Source organism: Petaurus breviceps, unplaced genomic scaffold, assembly GCF_028583685.1.
Source record: "Petaurus breviceps papuanus isolate PSGF00001 unplaced genomic scaffold, PetGlider_PUasm1.0 567, whole genome shotgun sequence".
Taxonomy (NCBI): Eukaryota; Metazoa; Chordata; class Mammalia; order Diprotodontia; family Petauridae; genus Petaurus; species Petaurus breviceps.
The window spans coordinates 1,156,908-1,183,934 of NW_027186383.1; the positions used below are offsets into that span (position 1 = coordinate 1,156,908).

At 52.9% G+C, this 27,027-nt stretch overlaps 1 protein-coding gene across 5 annotated transcripts in view; it reads left to right on the forward strand.

The window, feature by feature from the left end:
* HDAC4 (histone deacetylase 4) overlaps positions 1–27,027 on the forward strand; it is a 238,635-nt gene that overhangs the window by 15,898 nt on the left and 195,710 nt on the right. For all 5 annotated transcript variants that reach the window (XM_069103106.1, XM_069103107.1, XM_069103105.1 and 2 more), the window contains exon 2: positions 25,664–25,897. In XM_069103106.1, coding sequence (XP_068959207.1) covers positions 25,876–25,897 — 22 coding nt within the window. In that variant the 5' untranslated portion in view covers positions 25,664–25,875. The remainder of the gene's footprint in view (positions 1–25,663; positions 25,898–27,027) is intronic.

Genomic DNA, 27,027 nt, shown 5'->3' on the forward strand with positions numbered 1-27,027 from the left:
GTGTATGTGTATGAGTGTGTGTGGTTGTGTGTGTATATGAGTGTATGCATGTGTGTTCATGAGTGAGTTTGTGCGTATATGTGTGAGTGTGTGTGACAGTGAGGGAGCTGCTCTTACAAATGAAGCCTGGGCTAGTCTAGGGTTGGGTGCATGTTAGAGCCAGGAGCCCCTGAAGTCATGTCTGAGAACGAGGCCCTTTTTCAAAGGTCATCAGGTCCTGGAGCTTGAGCTCACAGCACTCGCAAAGTCCATGTAATCTTGTCTTCCTCATTTTACAGAACAGCACACTGGGAGCTTGATCTGGCTTGTATTGTACAGGTAGTCAAGGCCTGAGGTAGAATTTGAACACAGAACCTCTGATGGTAGCCAAATTCTCAGTCCTAGGATGGCCCAGGACCCAGGGGAGTGCTTGCTATGGGGCAGAGGTGAGAGGGGGCATACCATAAATCCAGGGAATTTATGGAGGAGCAGTTGGAAAGCAGTATGTCATCACTGGCCCCCCCAAAGGGTGGGGCCCCCCAACCTTGCCAACTTGACGCATGAGGGAGATGCTGGCAGACAGCCTTGCGGGGTTCTTGGATTCTGTCTGGCCTCTCCCCAAGATGTCTTGGGAATGGGCATGATTTCCTTGGCTCCCATGGCCAGCTTCTTTTCTGCTCAGCAGGGCCATCTCCAGGAGGTCAGTGACTGTATGAAGCTGTGGCGTGACCTCTCCGTTGGGGGCACATCCTGTGGAGGCCAGCTTCTGGATCTGGCTGCACCTCGTGGGGCTGAGTGATTTTTTTGTCTCTTGGTCCTTTGAGCCTTCCACTTCTCTTCCCAACAAGGGGCCCTTTTCCTGGATGGGGGGGAGGAGAGTGTGTTGAGAGGGCCCCTTTGGCCCAGGGGAGCCCCTCTGCTTGGCATGCAGTTGTCTTGATGGGAGGGCTCTTCAGGTGTGGTGGTGTGCCGGCCCAGCGTCCCTGACTTCTGCAGCACCTGACACAGAGAGCTTTGGTGGGACGAGATTCTGGAAAGTGAATTCTCGGAGCCTGCTGAGCGTCGGGCTCCTCTCTCTTGCCTTTCTGCATGGAGAGGTTCTCAGAGCCTTCTTGGGTCAGGCGTTTCCTCCTGCTGAGTGGGAGGCAGGGAAGGGAGAAGGCACTTTGGTAATCTCTCTGAGGGGGTGGAGACTGGCTTTTTGGTATCTGCTGTGCAGAGTGGGGTGGTCAGTGACGGCCCAGGGCCACTGGGATCTGTTGGGTGTGAGCAGAAGGGACACAGCCTCCTGTCCGCGGTCTCTGGGATGCCGGGCCACCAGATGGAGGGAGCCAGGGAAGGCTGCCCACAGCCTCTCCTCCTGAGAAGGATGCAGAGGGAGGTGTGAGCAGAAGGCACTGCTGCCCTCAGCTCCTTTGCCGCCGAACTCTCAGGTGACCTGGGGTGGCTCCTCCTCTCACCATCTCAGGGATGGCGAGCTGGTCTGTGAGAGGTCCCTTGTCACGAGCGATGGCCCACACACAGAGATAGAAGGGGCATGGAGGCAGAAGAGCTGCCCGTCTGATTCTGGCAAGGGCACCCCTGTTCTCTGGGCCTCAGTGTCTTTCATCTGTAAAATGGGACCATGTGATCTCTGAGGTCTCTTCTCACCTCCTCCAATTTTTCCAGGTCTCCTTGATGTCATTGCTTTTCATCCATCAGCCGTTTGTTGACTCTCCTGTGCTCTGTGCACTTTTCCAGGCTGGGGCTGGGGGTAGGAGGGCTTTATAAGATAAATTGTGGGGTCCTTGCCTTCCGGAGCTCATGATTCTGATGTTTGGGTGGGGTAGGCACAGCACAAAGGAAGTCACTATAGAATAATGAGAATGGGGCTGGAATGGAGGTGAGAACCCCAGAAGGAAGGGAGAATCCATTCTGACAGTGAGTGAGCTGGGGAGGCTTCCTGGAGGAGGAGGAGGAGGAGAAGAGGGGGAGGGGACGGGACTGGGACGCTGCTGCTGGGAGTGGTGGGGGAAGGCCCAGGCTCCGGCTGCCAGCTCGTTTGTGCTTGTTGAAGGAAGCCGGCTGTCCCCTCCCACCCTGGCGGGGCTTTGGGATGACGGCAGCAGTGATGATGAAATCCCTCAGCCTCTCCATGTAATTCGGCTTGTGCAGAGACAGTTTGTGAGCCCCTGCAGAAGTGAACTGGTATGTCCCAGTCTTGTGGCCTTAAATCTGGCCCCTTCAGAGGGGGCTAGTGGGCTGGGCTGGGGTGGGCTAAGCAGCCTTCCAGGAGTCACTGGGTCCAGGGCCTGTTGCCACTTGAGGCCTCACTTCTCTCTTTTAGAAGGTAAATCGTTTTCTTAGGAAAGCTAAGCAGCTCCCCTGCCATGCACTGAGGTTCCCCTAAGGGATCTGTTTCCTTCCATTTGCACTTTGATCTTAGGTTTAAATTCTTGGGCCCTGGTGAGAGTTTGGAGGCCTCCTGGGAGCCAGAGAAAGAGATGCCTGATCAGACGGCCTGAAGTGAAGGCATGATCGAGGCCTCCCTGATTCTTGGGGGGCTACTTGCCATCACTCTGCCTGGCTGGTGGTGGCTTTCCTATGGGGAGGGATCTCAAGGGCAGAGGTAAAGCATGTCACAGTTCCAGAATCCCAGACTGGGAAGGAACTTCATGCAGAGGCTTTTTAGTCTGACTTGTAGCTGAACGAGAATCCCCACCCAACCTTTGCTGAAAGGTCTCCAGGTCAGGGGATCCCATTCCTAATTTAGCCCATGTCTAAATGTGCCTCTTTCCCACATAGCGCTCCCTCTTTAGAGAGAAGGGCTTTGTGATGGGGGAAGTTAGTCAGCCCTGGGTGTCTGCTGTGTGCCAGGCTCTAGGCTACAAGCCCAGAGGAAGAACCAGTCTCTACATGCAAAGAGCTTACATTTCCTAGCACCTTCAGTTCAGGATGCTTAGTGTCCTCAGAAAGCTTAACTGTAATATGAAATAATAGGGCTCCCTTGCTCAGGAACATAATCATCAAGCTTGTGAGGTTTGGGTCCTGCCTTGTGGCTTCCTGTAAGAGGTGGTACCTCAGCTGGACTCTGCAAGACACTGGCTAACTTGAATTGTCAGGAAGCATTTACAGGTGCTCACTCTGCCAGTCACTGTGTGGCTGACTGCAGCTGGCCTTTGTTGCAGGCATTATCAGATGCCCAGACCTGGAAAGGTGTGGGATGCTAGTGGAGGCAAGCCTGGGGAAGGAAGTCAGGTGAGGGAAGGCCGGAGACATGGTGTGTGCTCCTTGGCTTCCGTGGGTTCACTTGTCTCCTTGCCAACGGTTCTCATATCCACTTATGTAGCCCCAACCTCTCTCCTGACCTCTGGGCTCATCTCAAGCCAGACTCATTATTGGTACTCCCAGCCCCTCTTCTCTTAACTTCCTAAAGGAAGGAACTTCCTTCCTTACTATGGGGGTGCCCCCTAATCCTAGTCACTCCCACCAGAAAATCAGATATTAGCCTCCATGGCTGCTGCACACCCTCCATATCCATGCCCTGGCCAAGGCCTGTCCATTTCACCTCTTCAGCATCTCTTGTTGATTTCACCTCTGCAGCATCTCTTGTTGATTTCACCTCTGCAGCATCTCTTGTTGATTTCACCTCTGCAGCATCTGAATACAGCCTCCATGACCTCCCCCTGGACTACTGGGGCGTCCTTCCACCTTGTCTCTCCCCTGTGCAATTCATCCTCCCTCCAGCTGGCCGCCAAAGTGATTTTCCTAAAGCTCAGGTCTGACCGGAGCACCCTCTTACTCAATAAACCATAGTGGCTCCCTATTGCCCCCAAGATCAAATACAAAATTCTCTCTTTCAGAAGAGTGTAAAGCTGTTCCCAATGTGCCTCCCACCCTTCACTCCTCAGTCTTCTTACCCCTTCCATCTTGTCATGTTCTCTTCAGGTCTTCTGGCTGTTCCTTGCATGAGACACTCCTGACATCAGGCATTTCCCCTGGCTGCTCCCTATGCCTGAGAATATTGTGTCTTCTCATCTCAGCCTCAGGTTTCAGCTGGAATCCCACCTTCTATGAGAAGCCTTTCCCAATTCCTGCTCATGTCAGTACCTTCCCTGTGAGACTACCCCCCACTTAATCCCGTCTGTGTTTTGTTTTCATCTAGTCGTCTGCCTGCCGCACCACACCTCCCTCTGCACGCATGCCCGTGTTTGCAGCACACACAAGGAGTAAGAACTCTCTTTTGCCTTTCTTTGTATTTTCAGTTCTTCGCACATTGCTGGGCACACAGGAGGCACTTAATACATTCTTTTTGCTTGACTGTACTCCTTGGGCAGGGCTCTAAATGCTGGGCTAAAGACTTGGGAGCACTCTTAGAGGAGGGGAGGGAACCAAAGGAAGGAAGCCTGCTGAGCAGTAGGGAGGGCCCAGTTGAAGCTTATGAAGCTTGAATTCCTAGCGGGGGAAAGTGATTTTTGTTCCATTTTCCTATGTGATCAGAGCTGCTGAGAGAAACCATCAGTCAGGGTTAGCCAAGGTGGAAGTTTGAGAACATCAGGGGTGTGGTGGCAGGAGAAGAGGGAAAGCCAGGCCTGGTGGCCAGCCTGAGTCTGCAGGCAAGGAAAACTGGCCTGGCAGAGATGGTTGGAGAAAACCAAGTGCCAGGGAGGGAGAGAAGCTAGTGGCAGGAGGGGAGAATTTCCAAGATGCTTTGTTCCATGAGGGAGGGAGGTGAAGACAGCCGTGGATTCTGAGCAGAGTGGGGCGAGCGGGGGAGCAGGAGGGGGTGGTGGGCAGCCACAGGAATCAGTGAAGGAGGAGGAGAAGTTGTTGGAGAAGGGAGAAGGCCCCAGCCCCAGTGAAAATCTAGAGGCTGGTGGGGGGGGATGCCCTGGGCTCCCGGACTCACCAACTTGTAGTCGAGAGGGGCCTCAGCCGTCAGCCCTGCCAGCCTCTCATTTTGTCGTCCATCTCTTTGCCTGCTCATATTGAAATTAACTTTTTTATTTTGAACGTAAACCCGAACTATGTAAATTTTTCCACGTCTAGAGAACAGAGACCAGGTTGCGTATGAAACTGGGATATGTCCAGTTTGCTTTTTTCCATTCTGTGCTCACCTGAGCCCAGCCCTGCTTGCCTCTGGCCTCCTGGGTACTTCCTTCTCACGGATTCCGGCCCCCTCCCCAGTTCTGGGCTTTTTCTACTGGCTTCCCTCCAACCAGAAGAATGGGGGGTGGGGAGGCAGATGCAGGAGCAGAAGAAGATGACTCTGGGGATGTCCAGGTGTAGACTGGAGTCAGTGGAGGGACCTCTAGACCCAAATGGAGTATGTGGAATGTTCACTCACAGAGGAAGAATTGAGCACCAGCGAGCATTTATTAGGCACCTACTCCATTCCAGGCATCGCTGTGAGTGATAAAGAGAAAAATAGGAAACTGTCCTTGGCTTCTTGGTGCTCACAAGCCATTCCAGGCCACAGCTTGTACCCATATGAATGGGGTTAGGGCTTGGGCCTAATTGAGGGAGGGAACTCCCAGAGGAGAAATGGCATTGCCTAGAGCTTCTCAGACTTTCCCGTCCCACGACCCCCTCGCACTCTTCAGAATTACCGAGCAGCCCCCCGCCCGCGGCCTCTCCAAGCTTTTATTTATGTGGGACACGGCTGTCTCTCATGTCTGCATATGTTTTGTTCCTGTATGAAGAATGAGAACATCTTAGTATTATGATGAAGGTGGACCCCCCTTTGACAAGCCCTAGCCTAGTCTAGCACTGCAGGTGACACGATGGGCCAGGATGGGCTGCAGGCAGGGCTACATCGCAGGTTCTCCCAGCCTGCAGACCAGGGGTCTTATTTACTGAACTGTGGTGTTGTGTGTGTGTGTGTGTGTGTGTGTGTGTGTGTGTGTGTGCCTGACCTTACACAGAGGCAATCTCATGTGCCAATAGGCTAGTTCCTCCATCACTCTGAGATTCTTGACTTTGCCTGGATTTTGGGGAATTCCTTCCGGATTAACAGTTTCTTGATGCACTTTTCCTTAGGGCGTGTTGGTGGGGGCACCTTCCCTTTCTCTGGTGTAGCTGTCAGAGCAGTGCTGCCCCCCTGCAGATGGGAAGGGCACCCACTCTACAGTCTGAGGCCCTTCCGCTGCCCTTCCCTAGGTGACCTCAACGGATGACCCCCAGAGTCTGTGATGGCTGATCACAGTCGCCTTCACTGGGAGCCCGACCTTCTGGGCGGTGGATGGTAGCTGTGGCATCCCTCATCAGGCCCATTTGAGAACCCAGAGACGTGGGTGGGGGCTCCCTAATATCAAAGATCCCCCTTGAGAGACGGGGAAGCTTAGCTGCCCAAGCAGGTGCTAATCCTAATTGGGAAAAGAACTAATGATGCATTTCTGCCTATTTGTGTGTGTGTGTGTGTATAAATGTCCCTCTTGATAATAGAAAAGACTGGGTCAGAGCATCAAAACCCAAAAGCAAATGAAGACATCCCCGAATTCTCCCATTTGCTTCTAACATGGCCTTCCCGCTGTCACACTGGCAGCTTAATAATGAGGGTGCCTCATCTTCATCTGCTACGTGGGTGCAGGCTGCTGTTCTCCCGTACTGGGGCTGCTGCCTGCAAGGAGGATGCCACCCAGGATTGGGGGTGACCTTGCAGGCCTCCAAGGAAGCAGGGGATCAGTTTGTGGTGGGAGGGGGCCAGAGAAGTGTCTGGCCAGGCTGCATGTGTTTTACATGGCTTGGTGAATGGCGACTAAGAGCTAAGAGTCTTGGCCTTTGGCTGGGAGATTTATCCCTGACTTGGACCAAGATGATTCTTGACCCCGGCAGCCACGTCCTTGGAGCACCAGCCTAGTCTGGGAGCTGAGAGCGAGTGTTGTGGGGCGCGTGGCAGTTTCCTGGCCTCCCCGCTCTCTCTTCCTTCTCCTCTGTCTCTCTGTGTGCTGGCAGATCGGTTTCTGATTCCCACAACTCTCATTTCCCCGGGTGCGGGCACTGGGGGAGCCTGCTTTGCATGCAGATGCTGGTGGAGAGAACAAAGGCCCATGTCGGTGTTCTGATTATCCATTGCGAAAGGATGGTGCCCACATGTACACTTCATTTTTAGAGCATGCGTTGAGGAAGCCCTGAGTCATTTGGACAAGGTGAGGCGGTGGCTTCGGTGCCAGGGCCAGGGAGGGGCAGCTGGGGCCTCCTCTCCCTCCTCAGACTGTGCGTTCCTCCTGTGTTCCTGGTGAGAAAAACAAGGGAGCATGCCCTTTGAACGCCCGGGCTGGGTTTTGTTTGTCTCATCTATTTTTATCCTCACCACATGGAGGTGCAGAGATTTCATCAGGGCCTGGAGTTTTCCAGGTGTCCTGTGAGGTGCCCAGCATCACATGTGGGCCCTGGCGGAAGCAAGAATCATAGCTTCTCATGGTTTTCTAGAATGAGTTTTGAAGGCCAAATGGAGAATGCCAGACAGCACACTTCTGGGAAGTGGGCTGAGGCATGTGCACATAGAGACATGTGCATATGTGTTTGTACACATGGGCACCCATGTGTGCAAGTGTGCACACTGTGCGTGTATGTGTGTACGAGCAAGTGTGCACACAGTGCGTCTATGTGTGTGCAAGTGTCCACACAGTGCATGCATGTGTACGAGCGTGCACACAGTGCGTATGTGTGTGCACACAGTGCGTGTATGTGTGGGCAAGTGTGCACACACGTGCGTGTATATGTGCAAGCATGCACACTGTGTGTATGTGTGTACGAGTGTGTACACAGTGCCTGCATGTGTGTACAAGCATGTGCACGTATGTGTGTGCAAGTGTGCGCATATGTGTGCACAAGCAAGTGTGCACACGGTGCGTCTATGTGTGTACGAGTGTGTATACACCTGTGTGTATGTGTGCATTGTGTGTGCGCACATGTGTGTGAATAGGTAATTGAGGTGGGTGGGAGATAGTCCCGCTGTCAAAGAGTATGGTCTCCCAACTGATTGTTTATTGAACCCAAGTGTTTTGCCAGTTCTCAGGAACATGCACAGGCTTCTCCAGGGAAAATGGGACCTTTCCCAGCAGTCAAAGAGTAAAACACAAGGAGATCTGTTCCTGGGTGTGTTGTCTGAGGGAACGAGGGGAATGGATGGGATCCTGGTAATGGAAATCATAATCTGAGGATGCCTTCCCATCTGTTTTGCTGCTGGGCCTCCCCAGCCCTGGACTCTCCTCCTGGTAGAGGGGGAGCTCCCTGAGGGAAGAAGCTGCTAGGCTACTCTGCCAAGTCATTGGTGCTAAGGAGTATTCTTCCCACTCCTCCCTCCCTTTTTTCCTTTCTTCCTCTTCCCTTCTCTCCTTTCCTGCCATCTTCCCTCCCCTTTTCCAGTTCCTACAATTCTGGGTCTGTTCCACATTCCCACCTCCTCGATGTTGTTTTCTGGCAGGAAGCTGGTATATGCTAGGGCCCCAAATCTGGTGTAGACAGAATGGAACTCCTCGTGGGCTCTAGAACTGAAGGGACCCTTTGAAATCATGTGGGCTCCTAAGTTTTCTTTTCTCTGCCTTCCCATTCTCTCAAGCCTGCCCTTCTTCCTGTCTTAAGATCCTGGAATCATGGATGAGCTGAACAAGACTGGAGAGGTCCACGATCATTGGCTGTGTTTTATAGTTGAGGGAACAGGCCCAGAGAGGTGAAGCACTTCCCCCAAAGCCACGCCGGCAGCGGGTGGCCAGACCTGGATTTGAACCTAGGTCTTTGGATTCCCTATCTGCTGCCTGGCATTTCCTGCCTCATTCTGGTTAGAAAGATTTGCCAAGGTCCCTTGATTCTGCCTCTGAAGTGTCTCACCCTGTCATCTCTTCTCCAACCCTCCTGGGCTACTCTGCCTCAGCCACCAGCCTTTGCCCGGCTGCCAGTCTCCCTGGGGTGCAGGCCTGAACCCGCCATTCTCTCACTGAAACGCCTCATGTAGCTCCTCATCCTGCCTTTTCAGACTTTCCTCCATCCACCTCTACCCCAAGCAATTGAAGCACTCTTTGTTCTGGGTTTTTCTAAGCACAAGTTGTCCTTTGGGTAACTAGGTTGTGACCATGGAGCCAGTTCTCAGGGACAGCACCCCTGGCATTTTACCCGATGGTTATGAGTAATATGAATGACTCCCTCTCCATAGTTTTTTCTCTAAGCAATGACCTGTCCAAGGTCACCAGTCTCTTTGACCTTTCAACAGCCTCTCAGAAATTGTCTTCCTCAAGGGCTGAGTCAGCAAGGTCAGTACCACAAAACCCTTGGAGGCCATGAGGTTCAGGCCAAGCATCTGAAGTGGGAGCTGGGCCCAGGTCTTATGAGCATCTGACAGAGTCATCTGTTTAAAGCACTTTATAAACCCTGAAGCACCCTGCAGATCATAGCTGTTATTGTTAATTACTATTATCATGATTTTTCCAGAGTCTGGGCTCTGTGGGGAATTTTAAGTAAAATCTTTTTTTCTTCATTAAATTAATTTATTTTTAGTTTTTAACCTTCACTTTATAAGATTTTGAGTTCTAAACCCGCCCCCATGATGGTGTGTGATTTGATATAGGTTACACATGTATATTCATATTAAACATATTTTCACATAAGTCATGTTGTGAAAGAAGAATCAGAAAAAAACACAAGAAAGATAAGATGACAGAAAGAGAAAATCACCTGCTTCCATCTGCATTCAGGCTCCAAAGTTCTTTCTCTGGATGTGACGGATTTTCCATCATGAGTCTTTCAGAATTATCTTAGATCCTTGTATTGCTGAGAAGAGCCAAGTCTATCAGAGTTGGTCATTGTTACAACGTTACTGCCACTGTGTACAACGTCCTCTTGCTTCTGCTGCCTTCACTCAGCATCAGTTCGTGGAAGTCTTTGCAGGTTTTTCTGAAATCTGCCTGCTCGTCATTTCTTATGACACAATAGTATTCCATTAAGTTCATATACCACAGCTTGCTCAGCCATTCCCGAGTTGATGGACATCTCAATTTCCAGTTCTTGGTCTCCACAAACAGGGCTGTGGTAAATATTTTTGTACGTGCGGGTCTTTTCCCCTTTTTTATGATCTCTTTGGATTACAGCCCTAGAAGTTGCTGGTTCAAAGGGTATGCGCGGTTTTATAGCCCTTTGGACATAGTTCCAAATTACTCTCCAGATTGGTTGGATCAGTTCACAAGTCCACTAACTACATTAGTGTTCCAATTTTCCCACATCTTCTCCAACATTTATTATCATTTTCCTGTTATGTTAGCCAGTCTGATAAGTGTGAGGTGGTATTGGGTAGAGTATCTTTAGGAGAAACATTAGGGTAGAAGCTCTCTGCCCCTTACTATCTGTCTTGCCACTCTGAGACTCAGTTTCCTTTTCTGCAAACAGTGATCCCAATCCTTTTTCTGCTTGCCGGCAGGGTTGAAAATGGTAGGGTCCCAGAGTGGGAGCTGGCAGGGACCTCAGAGGTAGTCTGGGCTGACCTGTCCCCAGAAAGGGTCCAATAACTTGTCCAAGGTCACTGAGGGAGTTAGGCTTCCTCAGTGGTTTGGCTCTTGTCTCCCTCTGACGACTGTCAGTGGTTCAGAGATTCTAAGCCCACAGAGTAGCACACTTCACAAAAGGTGAAGTCGAGGCCTTTTTGTAATGATGTGGGAGTGGTCATGTCTGTGGCGGAAGCAGCTTTCATGGATGCTAGCAGCACCTTGCAGTGGCGTTTGCTCTCTGAATTTCCTCAGGAAAACATCCCCAGATCTTCTGGGTGATCGCGAATCTCTGAATGCACGGGGTTCAGAGGCATCTTCAGAGAAGGAGAGGTTCTTCTGGAGCCCAGCTTTGAGTTTCATCTGGTACATACTGATTTGGAGAGCAGGAGTGCCCAGAGGGGTCTGGTCTTTGGTGTCTTCCCCACCTGCTGGCACCTCTGATCACTCTGTGAAATGGATATTTGCCCAAGGAAACCAGTTTGGTTGCTGGAACTGTGAGGAGGTAGTGCCTAGGCTTTGAGGTGTGTGGCCACAGGCTGTCTTCACAGAGGAACAGCTCAGCTTCCATGGAAATACTTGTGTCTTTTTCACTAATTTGTAATATGATTTTGAGGATGTGTTTACGTGGGGGAAGACTGGTCCATGACACATGTGTGAAGAGCGAGCCACACCCCCTCTATTCCCGCTATTCACATGTGTCCTGACGTGTTCAGCTCACAGCAATATCCTGTAGACTAGGGCTGCCCTGAAGACACAGGACCTTCCCAGCGCTGGTTTGCCAAGGGAAAGGGAGGGACGTGGCTGTGGTGGGCTCAGTGGGGTCCCTGCTGCAGCAAGGCTTCCGTCCTTCTTTGGCCCGGGCGCTGCTCAGCTCCTCGGTGCCCTGGCCATCCGAGAGGACTTATTTCTCTCCTGTTCTTCCTGTACCCAGATAGAGGTCAGGCCTCTTCGAGGTGAATCCTGTGATGCAAGTGCCAAATTCAGGATGTTTTGATTTACTTTCAAAATACACAACTCACTCCCTGCTCCCCAACTCCCACACCTTTCACCACCTTCAGTCATTGCTGCTTTTTGTCGTGTCCAGCTGGCACACCTTTGCACAGGTGGATCCCCTCCCTCATTCCTGGAATACCGTCCCTCCCCACCTCTTCATTCCTGTCCCCTCCCTCTTGTAATTTGCCCCCTCCATACTTTGTATTTCCTTGTTCTTATAGGGAGTGTCCCCCCACCCCCCTCAGAATGTAAGTAAGCTTCCTGAGGACAGGGCCCAGAGGCTGCTGGTCCTTGTATCCCCAGTGCCCAGCAGTGCCCAATTTGGAGGAGTGAAAATTAAGATGTCGTTTTTACCTTCCAAGTTCATGGACCTCTTGAAATCCATCCATGAACTCTAGGCTTAGAACTACTGCTCTGATTGCCTGGGTGACAGCAGGCCTTCATCTCCTCACCTGTAAAGGACTGCGGCAAGATTGCCCCTGAAAGCCTTCGGGGTGACGAGGAGGTACTCTGCCTTCCACATGCCCTGCTTCTGTAAACGCAGGTGGGATCTAGCACTGAGGAGACTGAAGCATGCCTGCCTTCCTGAGCCTGCTGACCTCCCTCTAACCCACCTACCCGAGTGCACTGACCTCTCTGGCCAGGGCTCCCTGAGCGTGCCAGCCTCTCTGGCTTGTCCTCTCTCAGACTCTCCCTTAAAGTAAAATCAGTTGAGGGTTCCATAGCACGGGGAGGGAGGGAGCAGAGGCAGCTTTACAAATGAGCGTTCTACAAATGGAAGAGATTTCTCATTGGAAGGAGTTTGGCTAGATGAGTTCTGAGGCCTAGGTCCAACACTGGTCCGTGAGCCTTCTGCCAACGATCCTACCTGCAAAGACAGCATTCCCTTCTCCCAAGGCCCAGCAGACACTTATGTAGTTAGTGGAAGCCTTTCTTGGGGTGCCCTGGCCCCCTCAGCCCACTTCCCATGCTGTATTCAGGAGTGACCAGTGAGGATGGCCGGATCTTTGAAAGTCCCTTGTTCTGTCCTCAGATAACAGGAGAGGAGTGGACATTTTGAAGCCTCTTCTTTATAAATTGGATTACCAGACGTGCAAATGAGATAACTGCTGAGCTTTTAACTTGGGCTAATGGCTATGTGTGAAACAAAGCTGAATTGTCCCTTCCAGGAGTCTCCAGCCAGACCAGGGATGCTATTGTGGGGAAGGGGTTGTTGCCCTCCCAGAAAAGCCTGCATGGAGCCTGTGGAGACAGCTGGAGAGCACAGATGTGCTGGCCGGCACACATAGCCATTAGCCCAAGTTAAAAGCTCAGCAGTTATCTCATTTGCACGTCTGGTAATCCAACAGGTGGGGGGCGGGGCAGCTCGGCATGCTTGCAGGGGGGGCACTTGCTGTTGTGGCCCACATGCTTTTCTTGGTTTAATGGGAGGAGCAGATGGACTCTTAGACTCTATTCTTTGGTAAAAATGCATTTTGAATGAGTGTGTTCTGCTTTAAAATCACCTGCCTTTCTCAGTGGCTATCTCCTCTTTCCCCTCTCAGAGAACCATTCCTTATAATAAAGAAGAAAACAGTTTTAAAAAGTTCAGTAAAAACCAGCAAGTCTGACGTGCCGTGTTCCGCGCCCACAGTCCGTCGTCTCTGAAGAATGGGGGGACACAACGCTGTTTGGGGCACGGCAGCAAAGACTGCAGTGGACCGACCAAAGTGCTCTGCACAGAGGACCTGACCCTGATTATTCTAACGGCTGGTGCTGTTTCGGCTTGTTCGGGAGCCCAGAGCAGGAGCTGAGACACCTGGCTTCTGCCTCCAGTTGGAGAAACCGATGTGCTTTGTTTCCATGCAGAGGGCTCCGTCTCTGGGCCTCCTGTCTTGGTCTGTGGGTCTGTACCTCTAGCATGCTCCTGAGGGGGTGGGCCATTGACCATCGGGCTACTTGTGAGGGTGTCTGGAAGCGTGACTTATCGTTGGTGTGGTGGGGCTGTGTTCACCTTGTCTTAGGGCTCCCCTCTGGATGCTATCAATTCTAGGGCATGAGATTTGGATGGGAGCTGCCCTTCCATGCAGATGGAAATGACTCTGAAGTAGGCAGCCCAGTCTCAGGCCACTGAAGTATTGTTCTGACCGGTCAGTCACCTGGAGAATGGGCACGTGTCATTTCTCTGGAACCTCCTGATTCTGTGGGGTTTGTGGGCACTCTTGTGGACCCCCTAACACACAGTAGTTGTGAGGGGAGCTTTGATGTAAGGGGGCCACATGTGGCCTAGCCCATCCAAGGCCCTGGAGGGTGGTGATGCTTTGGACCCTGGCCACGTGTCAGGTTAGAACCTGAGGGCAGGAGGCCTCTGTCAGGGCCTTATTTCCAAATTCCCTCATAGAGAGGGGTTTCTGGGGAAGCTGAGGTCACTTGCCCAAGGTCACAAGATGATAAGTCCCTGAGGCGGAATTTGAACCCAGAGCCCATCCTCTGAAGACGCGGCTTTTAGGCCTGGTGCTGCTACTTCCTTCCCTTTTTTTTTTTTTTCCAGTTTATTGATTTGTTCTCAGTTTCCAACATTCACTTCCCTAAGTTTTCATTTTCTCCCCTTCCTCCCCAAAGTGCCCTGCAGTCTGACATGGGCTTTCCACACGTTAGTCCTGTTCAGGCACTGCTGCTTTCTGGCCCTGCAGCTGCTTCCGTTTTCTCTGCTATAAAATGGGGAAAGACATGCCTTCTAATATGCAGGATGATTTTGAGAATCTTGGTAAACTGGGCATCAACTGGCCACCGGTCAGCGTCCATGGGAGGCTTGCATGGCCTGCATCACGCTGGGGAGGACCCACGCACACGTGGCGGCAGTTTGCGTGGGAATTGTTTCCCCTTGGAGGAGGGTGGTGTGTTCTCCCAAGATGGTGGCCTCTAGCTGTTCCCCATCAGTGGGCCTAGTGCCCAGAGAGTTTTTGTTTGCCTGAGTAATGGTGGACTGCCCCAGGTGTCCTTCATCTCAGCGGTGGCCATGTGGGAACTGGCTGACCTGGCCTGTTGGTGAGGGCCGTGAGCAGAGAGAGGCCACGCAGACTAACCACATCCAAGGGCCTGAGCCAGTGAGGCTGAACTCCCTAATTGGCAACATGGTAGTTAACAGCCAACATTTCTTACTCTTGAATTTTTAAAAAATTGTTTTTTGGGGGACAAGGCAAAGGACGTCTTGATGCTGAGAGTGAATGTTGATGTTAATGAGACCTGACCGACTCCCAAAGCCCCCAGAGACTCCCGTTCTTTGGGAAATAGTGAGGTTGACAAGCTTTCTAACCCTGAAAGAGGCCTCCACAGCTCTGTGTCCCTCCTTGGGAAGAAAGAGGCCGTTTGCCATAGGAAAAGCTGTACCCCAAATTATCCCCCGACGTGGTGTCTCTTCCCAGCCTAAGAGTTGCCATTCTTAGGCCTGGAGATTGGGGAGGAGGGGGGAGATGAGATCACGGCGGGAGGGGCCACATGTGTGCTCAGCTGAAGCAGAAACAAAAGAAAGGCCTGAACCTTCCCTCCTTTCAAGAGAATGTGCCCAGAGCAGCAGTAGGGCCTCCCGTGACACCCCTGCTCTCCTTCATTTGTTTCTGGGCTTTGTTGTATTGTCCCGTCAGGTACTTGTAGTCCGTGAAGTCTCTGTCCGGCTCTGGGGGGCTCTCCTTTCCATCACCCACCCATTCTGTTCCTTCTTTGCTTTCCTTGTAAGTATTTCCAATTTCTGTCTTCCTTTTTAAAATATTCATTTGAATATAATTGTAGAATACCATCATGCTCAACATGCAGTGATAGGCCCAGCTGATGACCTGTTGAACTGGAGTAGAATGTAAGTTGTGCTCGGTGTCTGGTACACAGAGCTCTGGACGTGAAGTCAGGAAGACTCCTCTTTATGAGTTCATATCCAGCCTCAGAGACTTCCTAGCTGTGTGACCCTGGGCAAGTCACTTGACCCTATTTGCCTCAGTTTCCTCATCTGTAAAATGAGCTGGAGAAGGAAATGGCAACCACTCCAGTATCTCTTCCCAGAAAACCCCCAATGGGATCAGGAACAGTTGGACACAACAGCAGCAGTGTGTTTCGTGAGCCCACTGACTGTTTCTTTGCCCAACTTGGTGCCTTTCATGGAGTAAACATTTATAAATTATTCACTGAAGTGATTCTGATTCTGATTTACAGAGGGCTCCTGCCTAAATCTGAGCAGATGCATATAAATCATCAATCATAATCTACATAACAGAATCAGTGTGTCATGTATAGGCCCAGCCTAGAGGTGCGTGTCTATGTGCACAGGCTAGTTCTGCCAGGCGCGGTCAGCGAGCTGAAGCCCCTCACTCAGGGGCCATCGGTTGGATGAGACCAGTTCCCCAGGGCCCTCTTTGATGGTCATGGCTCTCTGCGTCTCTGATGGGACCAAGGCCATGAAGCCTTAGAGCAGCGGGGCCTCCTTTCTGCCCCTTCTGAACCTGGGTGTGGCCCTGTGGCCTGAGGCCCCACTGCTTCTCCAGCCAGCTCAGGTGCTTTCTGGCCTGTCGGGGCACTCTTCATGTTTGCCCCTTCTGCATGCCTTCCTCTGGCTTTGTTCACGTGGCCCTTCCAGCCACAGCAGGAGATTCAGCACGGTGGGACACGGAGTCAGGGAGTGAATGAATGAATGGACCAATGAATGAATGGATTTAAGCCCTTCTCCTGTGCTAAGCTCTGGGCTTACAGACAGAAAGAGCGCTCTAATGGGGGGAAATAGCACAAAGAAAGAGTGTGACTGTGGCCATGGAGGGCCCCTGAGGGCTGCGGCAGGGCAGTTCTGGATGGTAAGGCTGGGCCTCTGTCTCACTAGACAGGAGAGATTTGTGGATTTCCTCCTGGTCTGGGCCATGCCGTTGGAATCCTGTGTCCATCCCCCCCAACCGGCCAAAGCCTGCTTCCTCTTCTATGTGATGGGGGTAATAAGAATCCTTTCCTGCCCCACATGTTGTAAGAAGGGAGCCAGGCAGTCAGACTTTCATGTGTTCCTTTACCCTGTCTGTCAGGGTGAGCTGCCCTGCCAGCTTTCCTGGCTGCCCCTGACCTGTCCTGGCCTCCAGGCCATTTACATTTCTATCAAAGCAAACCCAGAATGTGGCATGATTGTGATAACTCTGGGAATGATGTAGGATTATAGTTAGGGCTTTGTGTAAGAACTTTCAGTGAGACAGAAGGCCTGGCCCATTGTGGACAGGGCTGCTCCGGCCTCCCCTCCCACCCCCACATTACCTGCTTTGCTCCCCCATCACCTGGGCTCATTTTCTGTGAACAGCAAGGTATTGGCTACAACTGAAAGTTCAGAGGGTCAGAATGGGAAGTGACCTTGAATTATCCCTTCCAACCCCCATCATTTTCCAGGTGAGGAAGCTGAGAGATGACTCCCCCAAGGTCACACACACAGGGAGCCAGTGATAAAGTAGGCCCTCTGACTTCAGAACCCTCTTGGTTCTCATTCCACTCTGCCAGAACTAGAACGTGTGGGAGTCCCTGGACAGACATGCCCATCTGCCAGATGGGATCCCCACAAATGCAGGGCCAAGAACTGGGGCAAAGAAGAAAGGGAGCAGAAACGGGGTGGAAGGGCCATCGCTTCAGGGCGAGCTGGGGCTCCCTCCTGCCTGTCCCTGGCCCTTGGATGAGACTTGCCCCTGGTTCCCCAGGGGCCCCAGCTTCTCATCCTTGGCTTGTGCATGTGTCCTCAGGGTGGGAGGCATGTGGACAAACACGTCTGGGATCAGAGGAGCCGGCCGGGAGCCCCACCTTGTGCCGCCTCCTGACCGTGACCAGGGCCAGGGCCTTCATTCACAGGTGCTGGTAGCCTGACTCCTGACCCTGGCTTGCTATCAGCTCTTTGGGCCCTGGTATGTGTGAGGCCCTCTTCCCTGGGGCTCCTGTAGGAGAGAGGGAAGGGAACGAGGGGCCCGAGCATGTGGGCCCCTGCACTGGGTGAGGGGAGCCCGGGAAGGCAGTTTCCCAGCCGGGCCTGGTTGGAGCTGACTGGTGCCAGCATCCTACTGAAGTTCCCAGCAGCGTCCAGGCTCAGGAGGGCTTTCAAAGGCTTTTACAGCCCACAGGCATTTCTTCCCCTTCCCCTTCTCCCCATGGGAGATCCCGGCTTCTGCTCTGCCTTTAATGGATGAGGTTAGATGGGCCTTGCCCAGAGTTTCCCAGCATGCTCACTCACTGATTTGCTGTTTGTGGGGTTGCTGAGGATGGCTCCTTCTGCAACTCCTCCACATAAAAGTCCAAAGGGAGAGGATCATTTTGGTCTTGTATCCCCAAAGCCTCTTTGGGTTGGGTCCAGCGTCCTCATCTCATGAATGAGGAAACTGGGGCCTGCTTCTGGTGGGAGGCCATGTGAGCATAGCATCAGACGCAGAGTTGGAATTCAGCATCGAACTCCAGAGCTCGGATCCTTCCCACTGTCCCAAAGGGCACTTCGGAGTTGAGAGCCTGGCACCCCATGCTGCCGGAGGGCAGCGAGGCATGCCAGGGACCTGGCGTATCCCCGCTTCTGCTCCCATCTCTTCGAACGTGGGGTTTGATAGAGGTCATTGATTCCTTGTTTGTGGGGGGCACCCAGAGTTTCTGTGGGAGGTCCACCAATGCCCACATGCTCCGTGTGTCACTGTATCGATCTTTATTTAGCTCTGGCATGATGATTTAGCCAATCAAATAAGGAAAGATGCCTTCTGGGAACTCGATAAACAGTGTCTTGCACATTGAGGCCTTTGCGTTCTTCTCGTGTGTGAGGCTGCTGATTGTGTCCACATGTTGGCTGTCTCCTGAGGGCAGGTGTGCTGTGCCCCCACTCAAACCGTCTGCCTTCTGACCTCTCTGGGACTCTCTTTTCCTCATCTGGAAACAAGGGGCTACCTTCCCGCTTCTGCTGTGCTCTCTGAACACCTTTTGGATGGCACAAGAATGAACGGCGTGAGGGCGTACATCTGTGTGTGTCTGAGTGTGTATGCACATCTTTGTATGAGTGTGTGTATGGTGTACAATCTTTGGGCATCAAAAAGGGAGGGCTTCCTGCCTGAGAAGACTGTGCCCCCCCGAGGTGGTGAGCCAACCAACCTCCTGCCCTGTGCCAGGGCCCCAGGCAGCTGCTCTGAGATGAAGTCCCCTTGTCCACCAGCCCCTTTCTTAGAACTTGTGCCACCATTGTGGCTTGGCTTTCTTTTTTGAGGACACTCTATGGGCCACCAGCCCTTCTAGTCCTCTCTAGAACTTGGAGGGCCCGAAGATGCCTTGACCCCAACACCCTTGTTCTGTAGAAGAGGAACCTGAGGAAGGGAGGGGGCAGGACTCAATGCACAGGGTCACCCAGGGCAGAAACAGCAAAGCCCAGGTTGGAGCTCAGGCTCTCTGAGGTCCTAGTCCAGGATACTCCATAGGCCTCTGCCCTGGCCTCCATGCTTGAGGGTCATGAATTAGCTTTGGTATAGAATCGGGATCAGAAATGACCTTTCTTTTCCTCTTGCACAACAAAACACGCCAGGATCTGTGACTTCCTTAACTTGGAGAACTCCTATGGTTATGACTTTGCCCTGGGGACCAAGGAAGGAGTGGCTCTTGTCTGCCGGGTCAGGTGGCTTGTTGTGCTCCCCAGCTATCAGTCCAAGGGAGGATATGAACCGAAGTCTCCCTGCCGGCAGCCTGTCACGGTCCATTGCCATTGGAGGTCATCAGGTGCACCGGAAATGTCTCGACCTTTCAGAGACAGGCTGTGCCCCTGGAACTCCATTCCTTATTTCTCAGGTCTCCCTCTCCAGCCCCTCTCTGACTCAGAAGGTCGTTGAGTCCAGTGGTGGGAGCTTCCCAGGACAGATTTGGGTCTGGGTCAGGTCCTGGGGTACATGTCTGAGACTCCCATCCTTTGGTGAGGAAGGGGATTGAGAATGCAATGGCCTCAGATTTCAGCACACATGCTGAAGGAGCACTCTGACCTCTCACTAAGTCCGCGCTCCCCTCTCTTCTTTCTTGAAGTGATTACCAGTGATTGGTGCCCCCTGCCCTGCACCGAGTGGCCTGCGTTTTGCCAGGGGGCCAGATGGGTCAGGCCCTGCTCTCTGGCCTGACGAGGTCTCTTCAGACACCTGAGGGTGGAGCCTTCTTTGTGATGGAAAGCAAGTCCTAGTCTCAGGGGAGCCTCAGGATGTCCCTGGTGCCCTCTTGCCTGGGGTGTTGTCGGGCCATCCTGCGCCCCCTCCTGCCGCCCCCTTGCCCACTTTCTCCCACATCCTGCCCAGACCTCTTTGCTGCTTCCCCACGCCTTGGCCCCTCCTGTCTGGGCCCTGTTAGGGGGCTCCCCTAGTGTTCCTTTGCATGCTTTCCTCACTCTCCTGAGCCACTCTGGGTCTGCTGCCCCTCTCATCCTTTCTTCCTCTGTTCTGGCCTGACGTCCCAAGGGTCCAGCCCTCCCACTGCTTCCCTCTCTGGGAGGCTGCCTCTGCAGTGACAGGCCTGAGCTCCTAGCACAGTGTGTGTGGCCTACGGGGCCACTTTCCACTCTTCCTGCCTGTGGCTTCTCATCCATCCTTCATAGTCTGTCACTTGCAACCTCAGAACTCTTTACAAATTCCCTGTGAATTAGGTGGAGGCTCACCCCAGCAGAGATGTCCCGGGGCAGGGACAGGGCAAGGCCCTAGGGGGTGCCCTGGGTCACCCAGCATCCAGCTCTAGAGGCTGTCCTGTTTAATCCCTTTATTTTACAGATGAAGAAACTGAGGCCCAGGGAGCTTGTGGAATGTACCAAGCTCACCTAGGGAGTCTGGTCAAATGAGACAGTGCCTGCCATACAGGAGGCACCTAATAAATGCTTCTTCCCTTTCTGGAGTGTGTCTAGAGGAATGCAGTCAGGGTTGTAAAGGCCCTTGAGATCACCCCCTCTGAGGCTGGGCTGAAGGCTGAGAAGGCTCAGGGTTCATGAGAGAGGCCATGGGCAGCTCTAGGGCCCTTGGGATGAGGCTAGAACTGATGGGAGGGATGGCCAATGAGTGTCAGTGAATGCCAGGAGCTGCCTGGAGGGTAGTGGGCTCCCACTGGGGCCTCCTGATGGCCATGTTTGGAGGGGATTCTTGGGCAAGTACTTGATGGCCTCTTCAGGAGCCCCCAAGGGTCCCTTCAGCCTGGTAAGTCCTGTTCTTCCTTATGAGAGAAGCATCCTTAGCACCTCCCTGTAGCTCCTGGACCAGTAGGTTGGATGCCTGGCCCCAGGGGTCTGTGCTAAGGAAGAGACACAGACTGATTCCTAGAGATCGAGATCCGTGTGGATCCTGTAGGGTGTGTGAGTGCTTTGAGAATGGTCTGCTGATCTGGTGGCAGCAACAGGGGAAAACCATGTCTAGCATGCTCCATGATTTCCGTCCATCTTTGGGCCCCTGGGACTTCCAGATTGGCTTCTCAGCAGAAAAGATCTTAGGATCACAGATCCTGAGCTGGAGGGTCCATCTGAGGTATCAGAGACAGGGGCCAAAGTAGCTGAACCAGATTAAAATGTCATTGGGAAATAGTCAACACAGTAGATAAACATAATGTTAATATGTGGCTTTCTAAGCCAGTAGATGCTCGAGGTTCACACCCCTGATCTAGTGCTGTCAGATCTCCATCCTTGTCTCTCATATGAGGAAACTGAGGCCCAGAGAGGGGCAGTCATTCACCTGAGGTTCCATGGCTGGTACATGGCAGAGGCCTGGTATGAACCTTGACTCCTCTGTCTCCTGGCTCACGCATCCTAACTCCAGTTGTAGAGTAATTGCAGGCAGGACAAGCTCCATCCCAGGAAGAGTCCGGGGTAGAACACTGGGGAAAAATAATCTGTATTCCCTTACATGCGAGGATTGATTTGGACTCACTGAGAGTCTTTCATTTTACCAGTAAAGCTGCAGAGGCCCTGCAAGGAGAGCCCTGTCCAGAGTCCAGAGGTGGCCAGTGGCTGAGCTGGCTGTGGCACCTGTTGTCCTCTAAAAGAAGCCTCAGCCACTGGTCATCTGCTGGCTCTGTCCAGGGTGCTGGGATTCCTGCCCCCACCCCGGAACTCACGTCCTTGGGAAACAGCAGATGTTGGGAGGAGTGAGTGCAGATGTGGGTGTGTCTACAGTGGATAACCTGGGGGTGTGGAGAGGGGCACAGGCCCTGAGGTGCAGTCACAGTGGCATTGTATGATGGCTCTCGCCTGGACAGCTTCCACTGCACTGGTCTGGGTGCCGTCAGCAGCGGCATGTCCCTTCTTCGAAGGCTTCATGAGACGTTGTTTGCTTTTTAAGCTTGCAGTCCACTGAGACCTCCCAATCTTCTGTCAGAAAGATGGTTAATTTGTGCCCCCGCCCTCCTTTATTTGGGTAGTCGTTGATTGGAAAAAACCCAGTGAGGAATCACTGCATTTCATTGCATTGCCTTCGTGATGCTTTGCAGTATTTTGTTGTCTTCGTGGCCAGAGGGCCCTAAATTTGGTCCTGGAAGTGACCTTGGTGGCCATCAAGTCCAGCTCTGTCCCAATTCAGTCACTGGACAGGCTTTCTCCTTCTCTCTCAGTTTTTGCACATCTTCCTGTTAGAGAAGCCCACCCATCGTCTCAGCCTTCCCTGAGCTTGTCTGAACATCTGGGGCGTGGCCAAGGATCCAGGACAGACCCCTCGGCCACTCTGCCTGACTTCTCCTTCCTCTTCCTCTTCAAGTCTGGTCGTCCACCTGCGACAGCCCCTCCATGCTGTCAGATCTCCATCCTTGTCTCTCACTCACAGGGTGCCTGGTCACAATGCCTCCTGCAGGAGAAAATGGTGCTGGCCCTGTGCCTTAGGCCCCGTGCTTTGCTCCACGGGGTTCTTTCTGATCTGGTGAGTGAGCACGGTCCTGAGCCCAAGTTTCTGTTCCCTGGCAGCCATTCCTTTTCCTTCGCAGAGGGAGGGAAGCCCTCCTCCTGAGGGCAGCTTCTGTCCTTTCTGGTCCCCAGCATCGCTTCAGCAGCAGCAGAGAGGAGCCTTCTAGTCCTTAGGCTTGGTCTGCCCGTGAGCCCCTCGGTGCCTCCCCATGCAGCCACCTCCCATTGTTCACACTTATCTTCCCAGCCCTCAATTTGGCATGAAACAAAGTCTAACTTTGGTCAGAAGCACACACGTGCACATTGGTTGGATTGGTGGCAGAGTAGGCGGTGCTGGTCTTGGGCCTAGCAAGACCCGGATTCAGATGTGACCTCTGGGCCTATGAGCATCAGGCGTTGCCCACGTCGTTGTGAGGGTCCAGTGAGATGATGTGTGTATGAAGCAAGCCTGTGCTTGCTGGGAAGAGGCCGGCCGGCATCTTCATCTTCGTCATCCTCATTTATGATCGTCCCAGTAAGACGGCACCAGTTGGATGATGGGCCAAGACTGTGGTGATTGCTGGTGTGTTTTCACTTTCCCCAGTTTCAAGGTTGGTTGGGCCTCAGCCTCGTTCCCTAAGGCTGCATGTGCCCGGCCCTGACTGTGCTCGGCCCGTCTGGAGGCAGCTGGAGGATTTTGGGAGCATTGAGCCTGGGCTCTTGCCTCGGGCTGTCTCCAAGACAGGCCTGCTTCCCAGAAGCGTCTGGGAGGTTTGGGACTTCCTGCCCAAAATCAGGCTGAAGGCAGATGGGAGGGCACTGGGTCAGACCCAGAGATTCACTGCAAAAATGGACTTTCTTGTCGGAGAATTGTTGACAGCCCAACGTTGGTGAAGGAAGCGGGCTAAGAAATTGGTAAGAGTCAAGGCAAGCCAGTGAGCACTTACTAAGCTCCAGCTGCATACCCGGCACTGTGCCAAGTGCCGCAGATATAAAGAGAGGGAAAGGCTGTCCTTGCCTTTAAGGTGATGACATGGAGACAATATGATGCGTGAAGTCAGTGAGGAAGCCGTGGCGTCTCCCTCCTTCAGCCAGAGAGCACTTTGGGCTGGCTTCCTCTGGACGGCCCATGGCCAGGCAGTCCCGGCACCCCTCTAGAGGCCTGTTGGCTGCTCCGGGCACTCCTTTAGTGGGCACGACACGGGCAGCTGGGGATGGGGGAACCCATGGCCATGAGGCCACATGTGGCCCTCTTGGTCCTCAGTTGTGGCCCTTGACTGTGACCGGTTTCATAGAACAAACTGTCTTATGAAGGGCGTTTGTTCTGTGAAGCCCGAACCAGTTGGAAGGGCTGCACTCGAGGGCCTCCAGGGCTTGTCAGGAGTGTGCCTGGTGAAGCCAGGGGCCAGAGTGCTTCTGTTAAGCTCTAGCCAGTTGGTCAGCGCCTTCTGTGTGTCCCGCGTGGTTTCTCCCCGTCAGTCAGGCCTGTGCCCCTCCCCAGCCCACATTTTGTGGGACGTCCTGTGTTTACATTGCGTTTTCTCCATCTGACCTTCCGGCCTTGTGGAGCAGACACTTTGTGGTCATGTGAACTCCTGACTGTCCCGACCCAGTGATCCTGATGAACAGCATCCATTGAAACAAGATGAGAGGCGACAGGGGCTGCGACGGAGCCTCCCTGGCCCAGGGGCTTTTTAGGAGTTCATGAACAGCTTGTGAGGAGTCTTGTCCAGTGAGTCTGGATTTGTAATCACTCTTCTTATCAGAGCCACGCTGTTTGTATGTGGGTGCTGTGCGTCCATCCTGCTTGTGAGCCAATGGCTTTGAAGAAATGATCTCCATTCTCGTGTCAGCACAGGCTAGCCTGTGAGCACTGTTCTAATGGGGAAGGAAGGCTGGCTTTGAGTCAGGAGCTCTGGGTTCAAACCTTAGCCCTAACATTCTCCCACGGTCACTGTGGGTCCCTCTCCCAGGCTCAGTTTCGGTGATTTCTTGACTCTAGAGCCGCTGCCCGCCCTTGGGGCTTGTTCAGGACCTGAATCCCTGTCTACCCTTTGCCTCTTGCCCACCCATATAACTGTTTAAGAAGACATTGTTGTCTTGCTTTTTTAGATGCAGCTTAAATTGGAGGTTCCCAGGATCCTGCTTTGGAGCTGGGGGGGGGGGGAGTGCCGCTGTTGGGGAGCAGGGGATCAAAGGCAAGAAGCTGGAACTTGGCAGCTCAGCCCCCCTGCCCAGCTGGCAAGGTCTAAGCCCAGGGGAGCCCTCTGCATCCCCACGGGGGCACAACTGTCAGAGTCTCTAACTTAAACCCAGAGAAATCTGGAATTGTTCACACTTATGTCCAAACAAAGTTTATGCTTCAAAAACAGTGGAGAATGTCTCCTAGACTGCAGTGTCCAGGGGCACAAGAAGATATTGCAAAATTATCTATTTCATTTGGAGGACAGAGAAGCTGGTGGGGGAGGAAAGAGTCAGAGCTGGAGAAGGGCTTTGTTTGGTAGTAAAAGAGACCCGTGGAGTGACCTGTGAGGACTGTGGGTCTGAGTCCGAGGGCCTGGGTTTCAATTGCCCCTTCCCCCAGCCTCAGTTTCCTCCTCTGCCAAATGGGAGGGCTTCCTAGAGGGTCTCTGAGTCCCGTCCAGCCCTAATCCAGGGTCCTGTCGCCTTTGACACATGAGGGTTCTAGACAGCTGCCCATCTAGCATGAAGCTGGCAGCCGGACATCCTCAGGCCAAGGTCGGCCCTCATCCAGAGGCTCTGCTTCCCACATGCGCTGGGGATCAGTTGGGCTCCATGTAGGACGCCAGGATTTAATTGCGATCGTGGTTGTGCTGATGATAATCTGTGATAATCTTGGTGGCCAGTACGAGTGTGTCTTACAGATAGAATCTCGTTTCATCCTCACCCATATTCTTGGAGTTAGTATTATGCTCACTTTACAGTTGGAGAAACTGAGGCAGACAGAGGTGCCATGACGTGCCTAAGGTCACACAGCCTTCCTGATTCGAGCTGCCCCGCTGCCTGCCTCTTGGTTCAGAAAAGACATTGAGAAGCCAGAGCACTTCCAGAGGAGGCACCCTGAGAGTGATGGGCATTGAGTTCATGCCATGTGGGGATCCCCAGGGAGGAGGCTCCCGGTGGCCTCCCTCCTTACCCCTGAAGTCCCCCCACACACACGTCGTCTGATGCAGTGACCAAACATCGCTCTGCTCTGGGCATTCTCATTGGCCGGCCCCTGGCGGGGGGCCTGTCTCCTTTGGACCCTCATATCCCCAACTTCTGGCATGTTGGAGGGGCTTGATAAATGGTGTGTTTATTGAACGAAGGAGCTGAAATGGAATGAGGAGATTCGAACTCTTCTGAATCTGAGAAGTTGTGTTTTTTTTTTCCCTTCTGACCACAGGTCTCGAATCTGAAAGCCTGCTAAGACCCTTGGCTGCTCCTTCAGCTGCTTCTGGCTGCCCAGCCATGCCCGTGTGACTCGGACATGCCCTAGCCCCTTTCCCACCTGTCTGCACGTATGTGATGGTGGGACATTGGCTCTTTTTGGAGCTGCTGCTGCTGTGGGCTCTGTGATCTGTTCTGAATTACCTCCTGGACTTGCCCCTGCTCGCGATGAGCTCCCAAACCCATCCAGGTAAGTACCCTCTAAGAGGAGTACCTGGCAGTGCCCAGTGTGCCCAGGTGCCAGGCTGGGACTGACCTTCTCTCTTCTAAATGTCAAGCTTTATTGAAGCAGTGTTTCTCCATGTTTGGGCTTCATGCTGATTGCTGTGAGTGGTGGTGGTTTGGGGAGGAGTGGTGGTGAATCTGCTGCCAGCTTGCACTGTGTGGCCCATCTCTGGCCCTGGGCAAAGGAACGGGGGAAATGATGGTCTTGCTGTAGAGGATATGAGCTCAGTGCTGGCTGCCTTGGACAATCAATTGCATGGCAGTTTCCTGGCCTTCGATGATCTGCTCTTTATTGAGGCAGGCCCCTTTTGTCAGTGTTAAGTCTTCCTGGAGTTGACAAGTGGTCCCTGTGTTGTAAGGCAGTCCCCCTCCTCACCTCCTCAGCCCCATGTGGCTTACGACCCTGCTGGTTTCTCTGGAGAATATTTCAGAAAGAACGCTGGTGACTAGAAGCTTTGTGGCCTTCTTTCAGCAGACAGGAATGGCCAAGGCCATCCTGGAGTTAGCTCTGATACCCATTTTATTGCTGGTGTGATTGTGATGGAATGCATTGGGAGAGAGGGAAGAGTCACTGGGTGTCTTAGGAATCCAGAGACCTTCTCATTAAAAGAGTTGGAGGCCAGCTGATGGGGCTGTGGTCATGCAGATTTCCCCATCAAGATGTTATCATGTGTGGGCAGTGTGGTGATGGCAGGCCAAAATCCTGCAAGATTTGTGTGGAGATCTTTTCTTTTCCACTGGGTTTCATTTGAACTGGGGTATTCCTCTGCAGATGTTCTCCGCTTCAGGTGCCCTCTCTGTCCATCCATCCATCCACCCACCCACCCACCCATCCATCCATCCATCTGTCCAACCATCCATCCATCCATCCATCCATCCACCCATCCACCCACCTGTCCATCTGTCCATCCAACCATCCATCCATCCATCCTTCCATCCCTCTCCCAGGGACCTCCAAGCTGAGGGTGGGGAAGCCTGTTGCTAGAAGGCTGGGATGCCATAGCCATGGAGGCTGATGAAGACCGCCCAGCGAGGCGAGCCATGGCGGGAGGAACATTGGCCCCCTTTGGAAGTTTGATAAAGCCTTTGAATGGG